The sequence below is a fragment of the Lynx canadensis genome, chromosome B4 (assembly GCF_007474595.2).
Source record: "Lynx canadensis isolate LIC74 chromosome B4, mLynCan4.pri.v2, whole genome shotgun sequence".
Lineage (NCBI taxonomy): Eukaryota > Metazoa > Chordata > Mammalia > Carnivora > Felidae > Lynx > Lynx canadensis.
In genome coordinates this window covers 78,246,026-78,255,588 of record NC_044309.1, presented here as the reverse complement: position 1 = coordinate 78,255,588, position 9,563 = coordinate 78,246,026, and the positions used below count along the sequence as shown (strand labels likewise).

At 54.7% G+C, this 9,563-nt stretch overlaps 1 protein-coding gene across 1 annotated transcript; it reads left to right on the top strand.

Annotated features, from left to right (window-relative positions):
- Positions 1–2,947: 2,947 nt before the first annotated feature.
- LOC115519014 (keratin, type II cuticular Hb1) lies at positions 2,948–8,419 on the top strand. The gene is made up of 9 exons (XM_030322676.1): positions 2,948–3,375; positions 4,123–4,331; positions 5,123–5,183; positions 5,938–6,033; positions 6,251–6,415; positions 6,681–6,806; positions 7,060–7,280; positions 7,545–7,576; positions 7,870–8,419. The coding sequence occupies exons 1-9, from the start codon at positions 3,007–3,009 to the stop codon at positions 8,112–8,114; spliced, it is 1,524 nt and encodes a 507-aa protein (XP_030178536.1). The 5' UTR covers positions 2,948–3,006; the 3' UTR covers positions 8,115–8,419.
- Positions 8,420–9,563: the final 1,144 nt, after the last annotated feature.

The following is a 9,563-nucleotide window of genomic DNA, read 5'->3' as shown; positions in this document are numbered from 1 at the left end:
AAATTTTAAAAACAATTTTACCCTTGATAAAACCCATATTGCCAGAGCCAAGACTATGGTGGTGATTCAGCCAACCCTCCCCCTCTCTTCTCTCCCCCTCCCCCACCACAAGCTTTTTTACTCCAAGAAAACATACAGAACGAATGTCCTTTCAGGTCTTCAAAAATTAGCTGCAATTAATAATGCCTGAAATTCAATGAAATGGTGAAAATTTGATTTTCTTATATCTCGTTTCTTTAAATTGCTTCTGGTGTCTTTAAAATTGCTTAGGAAGGGCCAGCTATTAGTAATTAGTTCATGTTTATGCATGTCATTTTTATAAGGAGTTACACTGGTGGAGAAGGTAAAGCATGTGTGAGATGTACCTTGACTCACAGCGCTTCTCCTCAGGACACCAGCCAACTGGTTTTCTGGGAGCACTGCCATGGCTCAACTGTGGGCAGTGTCCAGAATGGCAATGAGGGTATAAAGGGTCTCGGAAGTGCTGGCCCAGCTCCCCAAACACATAAAGTGACAGCAGGTGCCACACCCTCCTGGACAGCCAGATGGCCGACACAGTCCACGAGCCCGTGTTTGTCCTGTCACAAGGCCTCAGCCCTGAATGTTTCACACAAACACACAGAGCCCTACCCCCAGCCCTGGTCTGTTCCCCTCCTTCCTTCTCCTTTCCCGCCAGCCCCACCCCCCTTCCTCCTTCCCCGAAGCTGCCCTGCCTGCCTTTACCTCTAAGACACGGCAGCTACAGGGGGCTGCCGGCCACATCGCTTCTCTTCTCTTTCATTTAATAATGCAAATCTCTGTACTTTATGAGAGAATTCTTCTAGACCTGTTCCCCTGCAGTAGGAGGCTTTGTGGGTAAGTAGAAACAGTACCCTCTGTCAAGATACTCACAGTGCACCAAAGGTATACAAATAACTAAAACCGCTCAGTTCTCAGCCACAGGACCCTATAGATCTCCAGCCCCAGCCTCACGTTGCCCCTGTGCTACATTCCCACACCATTGGCCCCTCCTGGTTCTAACCATCCCAACCCCCCGTGACGCTGCCCATCTGCCCGAGACTGATTCTTCCCAGCCATAAATTCCACAGATATCCCCTCCTAAACAACTTTCCCTCCCCCTCTTGAAAATTTCCAGAGAGTTAGGAAATCTGGGGGTTGTCACAGCGTGTAGGTAAGAAGGCATTGCCTCTCTTGGGCTCCATGACTTAACTAGCTAGGAGATACTGGGCAAGTTATTTAACCTCCCCGAGCCTCAGTTTCTTTATCTGTAAAATGGGGATAATGATACATACTTCGTATGGTTGATGGGAGAATTAGAGATTGTTTACGACATAAAATATCAGATAGTAGGTGGCCAAAAGAAAAAAAGACAAGAAAATATCCTCTTATCAAAATAGGATATATGTTTTCCTACATTGTTCTTTCTAATTACAAAGGGGAAATGTATGCAAGTGATCCGATTTAGCATCACAGATACTGGAACAGCCTGATCTTTTTGTGCTTCTTGGGGTGACATGATAAGAATCATATAGCATTGCTCATGAGGTATTCTGCCCAAAAACATGTCAGTTGAACCCAGACAAGCCTCTAGACCAACACTATCCAGTGGACAAGCTGCGATGGTGGAAATGTTCTGTCCCTGCGCCATCCAGTAAGGTAGTCAGTGGTCCTGTGGTCATGTGGCTCCTGCAACTGGGGAACTCCATTGTCAATTTATTTAGCTTTAACCAATTTAAATTTAAACAGCCGCATACGCCTGCAGGATGCCACACTGAACAGGTCAACTCTAGAATTAACTTCCAGTATCTTTAAAATATAGAGAAAGGATGGAGGGGCGCCGAGGTGGCTCCGTCGGTTAAGCACCAACTTCGGCCCAGGTCATGATCTCAGGGTTTGTGCGTTCAAGCCCTGCATTGGGCTCTGTGCTGACAGCCCAGAGCCTGGAGCCTGCTTCAGATTCTGTGTCTCCCTCTCTCTGCCCCTCCCCTGCTCTTGCTCTGTCTCTCAAGAATAAATAAACATTTAAAAAAATTAAATATAAGGGACGGAGCCACAAGACAAGTCACATAAAACCGATTTCTTAAAACTTTTGAGACAATTAGGAAGGCTGAAAATGGAACGACTAGTAAATGATTCTTTGGAACTGTTGTTAATTTTCTTGCACGCGCAGTGGTACGGTCCTGCTTTCTACACGTGCCATACTTTCTGTAACTGTCAAATATGCGGGCAGGGCTGGCACAGTGTTAACCACTCTTGAATCTACGTAACTCAGTGAACATCTCAGGGTGTTTTTATGCTACGCTTTCAATGTTTCCAGATGTTCAGAAACTCTCATGATAAAAGTTGAAAAAGACAAAAAAAAACACACTATTTAATAAACTAAAGGCTGCTGTCTTGACAGGAAAAATGGAATGTATCTCAGCAGCCCGCTAGACAGTCTGGGGATGGGGGGAATGCACATTTGTGGTAGAGTAGCACGATGGCCACTACTGGAATGGAAACTTCTGGATGTTACTTGTTAACACCTCAGTCTTTCCTGAGTCCCCTCCTGACCACCCCACCACACACACACACACACACACACACACACACACACACAGGTGCCCTGAACCTCCCAGCCTCTGGCCTTGCTTCTCCTCTCCTCTCCTGGCCCCCTTCCTCCCTCTCCTGCCCTGCCCTTCTCTCCCCAATCTCCTCAGATGAGTGCATAGACTGCTGGCAGGGCACTTTGAAGATGAAACATACTGAGTCCCCCTACAGCCCAGAGGTTGGCATCCTGTACACTGAGGAGGGTGCGGGCCACTCCACCATGAAAGCATGTGCTAAAGAGGGGTTGGACTCAACTAACCGCCCAAGCCCATAAAGCACAAATTGACCGAAATGCACAGCCAAGCCCTTCAGATCTGAGCATAAATAGGACTGAGGTGCCTCACGGAGCACATTGGAGTTTCCACAAGACTCCAGACCTCGGTCCTGTACTCTGCTACCCCAGCCTCCAGGAGCACCATGACTTGCGGATCTGGATTCTGCGGCCGCACCTTCAGCTGCATGTCGGCCTGCGGGCCCCGGCCCGGCCGCTGCTGCATCACCGCCGCCCCCTACCGCGGCGTCTCCTGCTACCGCGGCCTCACCGGCGGCTTCGGAAGCCACAGCGTCTGCGGCGGCTTCCGCGCCGGCTCCTGCGGCCGCACCTTCGGCTACCGCTCCGGCGGCGTGTGCGGGCCCAGCCCGCCCTGCATCACCAGCGTGTCGGTCAACGAGAGCCTCCTCACGCCCCTCAACCTGGAGATCGACCCCAATGCGCAGTGCGTGAAGCACGAGGAGAAGGAGCAGATCAAGTGTCTCAACAGCAGGTTCGCAGCCTTCATCGACAAGGTGGGTGTCCTTGATCACACCCTTCCTGAGCCTTCGGGTCCTGGGCTAGGCACTGAAGACAGTCAGGGGCAGGAGACAGGAGGTCCAGGTGAGCTCCCGCTCTGATGGACGAAATGGACACACACCCAGGCCACGTGAGGACCAAGGACATCAGGATACAGAGCAGAGGCTCCTGATTTGATAGTGTTGCCGTTATATGCAACCTCTGTCCAGACAGGCAGGTCCCCACGGAGACACAAGGACAGGCTTGGAACTGGCCTGTCAGAGGAAGAGGGCAGAACATGCACACAGACAGACACCAAAATGGACACAAGAAATAGGAAGAGGCCCGCAGGGTGAGCCAGTGGGTGGCCGTCCTTGATCACACCCTTCCTGTAGCCCACCCAAGCTCAGCACTCAGGCTGGGCACTGAGACAGGGGGAGCCAGAGGCCAACCGGAGACCTCTACCTGCCTCCAGAATACACATGCCACCTGGACTCACCAGGTCTGGAGAACTCACTTTACCTGAGAGCAGACGCTGACCTTGCCCAGCCCTTTGCTCTCATCCCTGAGTGAGAAAATCCGGACAGAGATCACAGGAGGGAAATCAAGGTGGGGTCACCTTGTCTCCCACTGCCCGTCTCTGCCAATGTCTGCTGAGCTCCAGGGTTGGGAGTTTGCCCCTAAAGCAATCACCCCAGCCCCACCCCAAATTGGCTTCGGGACACCAAGGGCCGTCTGACCCCTCCCCCACGCCCTGAATGCAGGTGCGCTTCCTGGAGCAACAGAACAAGCTTCTGGAGACCAAGTGGCAGTTCTACCAGAACCGCAAGTGCTGCGAGAGCAACCTGGAGCCCCTGTTCGAGGGCTACATCGAGACGCTGAGGCGGGAGGCCGAGTGCGTGGAGGCCGACAGCGGGAGGCTGGCCTCGGAGCTCAACCACGTGCAGGAGGTGCTGGAGGGCTACAAGAAGAAGTGAGTGCGGCCCGGAGTGACGCTGGGCACAGGAAATGGACTTGGCTTAGAGCCCGTTGGGTTAGACTTGAGAAGAATTTTCCAGAAGGACGAGGGGCCATGCAGGCCGGGGACTTGCGCGGCAGGGTCATCTCAGCTGCGCCACTCTTGCCCAGATGCCTGCCTCAGGGTGGGGCCGGGATGCCCCCAGGAGACCTCTCTGTCCCCTACTCAGCATTCCCTTCTCGGAGGCTGTCCCCCAGGCCCCGTGGGGAGGAGGCTTCTGCAGGCTCCCTGGCTGCCTCCTGCTGACTGACCTCTCAGTTTTCCCACCCATAGCACCTGAGCGTCTGGTGGTTCGGGGCTGACAGGCCCCGGGGCCCCGGGTGTGCCACTGCCTGGGGTGCTGAGTGCCGATGGGGGATGGGTGTCATAGGCCCCCACACCTGAGCCAGGTTGGACAGCCAGATGAGGGGAGGCTGGGGCTGCCTTGCCCCAGAGGTGACACTGTCCTCTCCTAGCATGGGGCCAGGGATTGAGTCCTTATGTGCCTCCTAAGGTGACCTCACGGCAGCTGTGGGAACGGGGCTGGGAGGTCCCACACCTTAGCTCTCTAGACCCCTCAATTTAAAGTCGAGACAGGATCCTAGACCCGTTCCAGATCTAACCAGACAGAACGGAGACAGCAGAATTGCTGCGTTCCAGCTGTTGGGAGCTCACTAATACTGCCCCCTCCACTGATGTGAAAGGGAGACGGCCTCTGGTGAGACCTGCCCTTCCCTGACCTCCCTCTCTGCCCTCTTCTGCCTCAGGTATGAGGAGGAAGTCTCTCTGAGAGCAACAGCTGAGAATGAATTTGTGGCTCTGAAGAAGGTGAGTGACATGGGATCCGGAAGCACAGACACCAGGGATCTCGGAATGACAAACTCTTCCTGGGGAGACCCAGAGGGTCTCAACCTCCACGTGGGGTACACGACCTGGCCCAATCGGGCTGGGAAATCCCAGGGGTCAGGTCACGGAAGGCTCATTCAGGTCGCCGATGAAGGGCAAGAACCTTGGACTGTGCACTAGCACCCTGCCCTGGGGCGAGGGATGGCTGGGCTGACCGGCGGATGTCCCACTGTGCTTTAGAACTTGTGGTCTCTGGCGGGGACCCCATGGAGGCAGGGCAGCTCCAGTCTCTCTGTTGAGGGACAGCGTCCTGTCTAGCACTGGGGGAAGTCTGACCAACAGGAGGGGCCCAGTCCCCGGGTATTGGGGAGGAAGGAGCTGAACCCGGAGTGACCAGGTGGTCTTGGAGGACTGCCAGGGGACAGGGAGGGGTCGAGGTGGCGAGCAGGGAGTCAGTCTGGCAGACTTGTTGGGAAAGGGAGGGTAAGAAGCAGAGCTGGGACCATAAGAGGAGAGAAAGGCTGGCAGCCCATCTCAGGCACAAAGGGGTTTGTTCTCAGAAGGGCAAGAGGTTGCAAAGCCCACCCCAGGCAGGTCAGAAAGTATGGCGACGGCATGGGAATAGAACAGTGGGAGTCCTTTCCCTTGGCCTCCACGAATGGGAGAGAAGAGAGGGGAGTGTTTGGGGTAATGAGCACCGGGGTCCTCTGAGCTCACAGACACCCCATTTTTCCAGGATGTGGACTGTGCCTACCTCCGCAAGTCAGATCTGGAGGCCAACGCGGAGGCCCTGATCGAGGAGATCAACTTCCTGCGGCGCCTGTATGAGGAGGTGAGGGGCCGTGGTCCAGGTCGAAAAGAAGCAGCCAGCCTAGAAGAGGGGGCTGGGGCCTGGGACTGAGTTGGCCAGGGATTTGGGTTGGGTGGGGGGCTGCAGTTCATGAGCCTGTAGTGGGAGCTGGGGTAGAGACCAGGTAAGGGCTGAGAAAACTGGGTCCACACTGTTGTGGGTGAGGCTGGGGTGTAAACAGGTTCCCCACCATCTGCAGGAGATCCGCGTTCTCCACGCCCACATCTCAGACACCTCGGTCATCGTCAAGATGGACAACAGCCGGGACCTGAACATGGACTGCATTGTGGCCGAGATCAAGGCTCAGTACGACGACATCGCCAGCCGCAGCCGGGCTGAGGCCGAGTCCTGGTACCGCAGCAAGGTGAGGGGCACAGGACACCTGTCTCTTAGACATGACAGCACGAGGGAAGCCCGGTATACACTTAACAAGGCCTCTTCTGTATGGGGTTTCTGATCCCTAGGGATGGTGACAGAAGGGCAGAGAGCTCTTAGGTTATAGTTATTGGGCAGGGCTGCCATGTATAGTTGCACAGGCTGAGCACTGTACAGCCTCCCAACCATCTGTGGTGTCTGAATGGGAGGGAAACTGCATCCTGAGCTCAGGAGCACCTCTGCTTTCCCCCCAGTGCGAGGAGATGAAGGCCACGGTGATCCGGCACGGGGAGACCCTGCGCCGCACCAAGGAGGAGATCAACGAGCTGAACCGCATGATCCAGAGGCTGACCGCCGAGGTCGAGAATGCCAAGTGTCAGGTACGGGTCGCCTGGGGCCTCCCCAGGGCCACACAGGCAGTGTGTGCCCCGACTGGCTCTCACCATTCATGATCCAGCCCATTTGCATGACTCATGTCCCTGATTGTGGTCCCTCAGGGGGACTCCGTTAATGAAGGGGAGAGGCCTGTTCTTGGGGTGTCCCCAGCTGCGGGAGGGGAGAGACTGGACACATGAGGGAAATGGACCGAGACACCCAGGACCATAACCCACTTTGTTCTCTCCGGGGCCCCAGAACACCAAGCTGGAGACCGCGGTGACCCAGTCTGAGCAGCAGGGCGAGGCGGCCCTGAGCGACGCCCGCTGCAAGCTGGCCGAGCTGGAGGCCGCCCTGCAGAAGGCCAAGCAGGACATGGCCTGCCTGGTGAAGGAGTACCAGGAGGTGATGAACTCCAAGCTGGGCCTGGACATCGAGATCGCCACCTACAGGCGGCTGCTGGAGGGCGAGGAGCAGAGGTGAGGCCCAACCCAGCCTGGCTCTGAGTTGCCCATTCCTGCCCCTTGAATACACTCCATCCTTTCTTCTGTCTCAGCAATGGCCAGCGGTCTAGGAAAACCTCTTATTCATCACTTTGGGGACGGGGGTGGTTTGGGAGGGCTGTTCCCTCAGACCCTCTGCTTCCACGCTGACCACTTGTGAACCCTGCCCCAAGGTGTGGGGGAGCTCTATCCGAAACTCTGGATGAGTCACTCATGTTGCCTTTTTCTTCTTCCCTCTAGACTATGTGAAGGCGTTGGGGCCGTGAATGTCTGTGAGTAACACAGCCCCTGTGTGGATGGATTTATTCCCTTCCTATAAGGGGTAGCAGAGTCTGGAGGGTGGGGTTCCACTGAAAGCTAAATATCATAAAGTGGGCTGGCATCACAGCAGGAGGGATTGGGGGTCAGAGAGCAGGAAAGACCACAGCTTTGGGCCTAGCGGTGTAAGTAAAGATTCTCCTGACTTTAATACACCGTGCTCAGGGCCCGGGGATCTGCATCATCTGGGAGGCTGATGGCTCGCCCCCCGCACCCCAGAATTCTGATGAGCCTTTGGGTTTTGCAGGCGTCAGCAGCTCCCGGGGCGGGGTCGTCTGCGGGGACCTCTGCGTGTCTGGCTCGCGGCCGGTGACCGGCAGCGCGTGCAGCGCCCCCTGCAGCGGGAACCTGGCGGTGAGCACCGGAATGTGCGCGCCCTGCGGTCCCTGCAACTCCATCACGTCTTGCGGCCTGGGCACCGGCGGTGTGGGCTCCTGCGGCATCAGCTCCTGCGGCGTGGGGTCCTGCGCCAGCAGCTGCCGCAAATGTTAGGCGGCCGAACTCACGCCTCGGGCCTGGGGTCTCTCCCACCCAGCCTCCCCATGGAGCAAGCTCTCAATTACCTCTCTAGCACTTTGAAAGGTCTGTCCCACTCCAGGCCTCTCATGTCTATGTGTGATCCCCTCTTCCTCGGCTCTGCTGCCCCGTGCTGGGAGAGGCTACCCCTAAAAAGTCCCCTTGACGCCCATACGAAGGGGGTTGAGGGGCCCAGAAGACCAGGACAAGGTCCTACCCTAGGCTGTCATGGGGCTGATGGCCATATCCCACCCCCAACCACTCCCCTTCCACCTCTGTCATGTTCATCTGTCTTGATCTGTGTTTCCAATAAATCAATGTAGCCACCTCTGAGCCTTGCCTGCACCTCTGTTATCCTCAAGGGTCAGGGTTTGGGAGAGTCCCCAAAGTCACGTGGAACAGAAAAAGGTCTAGTCTGGGGTCAGTAACCGGGGCAGGGCCCCACAAGCTTCCATGGTCCAGCTGGTGTCTGAACCCTGCGTGCACCTTTAGTGGTCATTTCACTAACACACTGTTGCCTCCCAGAAAACATCCCTGTGCATATCTGTCAACTGATGGATAACGAAAATTAGATTCATCAGTCACTCAAAACTTAAGGAAACATCACTCACTGCTTTGCTGGGGAAGACTCATGCCCGAGCAATTTATTAGAATTCCTTAAAGGGTAACTATATGAACATGACTTAAACTTTCAAAAAGCCTTTGATGTGGCTACTTTTTGCTTTTTGAATGGAGTCCTTTTGGGGTGTGGAGACCTGCCAGAGCTGATAAATTACCTCCAGGACAGAAAACAGCACGTAGCAAGACAATGAGGTGGCACAGAGGTAAGGACATAGACTCTGGAGCCAGATGACTTGGGTCCAAAATGGGGCTCTGCTCCTTCCTGGCTGAGTGACCTTGGTTAATTTCCTCACCCTCTCTGTGCCTCAGTTGCCACATCTCTAGAGTGAGAAAGATAAAAGCGCGCCTACCTCATGAGTAGATGGGAGGACTAGGCATTTCATATGTAACGTGTGCAGATGGTGCCTGCTGCAAAAGAATCATGACATGCGCTTGTCATGAGCCCTATTCTCTTGCAGAATATAAAGTGGAAATCCTTCCAAGGACCAGGGCTATGGCCAGCCTCCTGTGTCCATCTGTAAATGATTACAGGCGCACCTGGGGGGCTCAGTTGATCAAGTGTCCAGCGTGGGCTCAGGTCACGATCTCACACTCCGTGAGTTCAAGCCCCGCGTCAGGCTCAGTGTTGACAGCTCAGACCTTGGAACTCACTTCGGATTCTGTATCTCCTTCTGTCTCTGCCCCTCCCCTGCTCATGCTCAGTCTCTCTATCTCAAAAACAAATAAACATTTAAAAAAAGTTTTTTCATTAAAAAAGCGAATAAATATCTTTAAAAATTTTTAACAATAAATAAATAAATAAAC

Excerpts from the sequence above, each read along its gene's own strand:
- LOC115519014 (XM_030322676.1), top strand. The coding sequence starts at position 3,007 with ATGACTTGCGGATCTGGATTCTGCGGCCGCACCTTCAGCTGCATGTCG. Across the intron at positions 6,807-7,059 it reads TCGAGAATGCCAAGTGTCAG|AACACCAAGCTGGAGACCGC; the intron begins GTACGGGTCGCC and ends CCGGGGCCCCAG. Across the intron at positions 7,577-7,869 it reads CGTTGGGGCCGTGAATGTCT|GCGTCAGCAGCTCCCGGGGC; the intron begins GTGAGTAACACA and ends TGGGTTTTGCAG.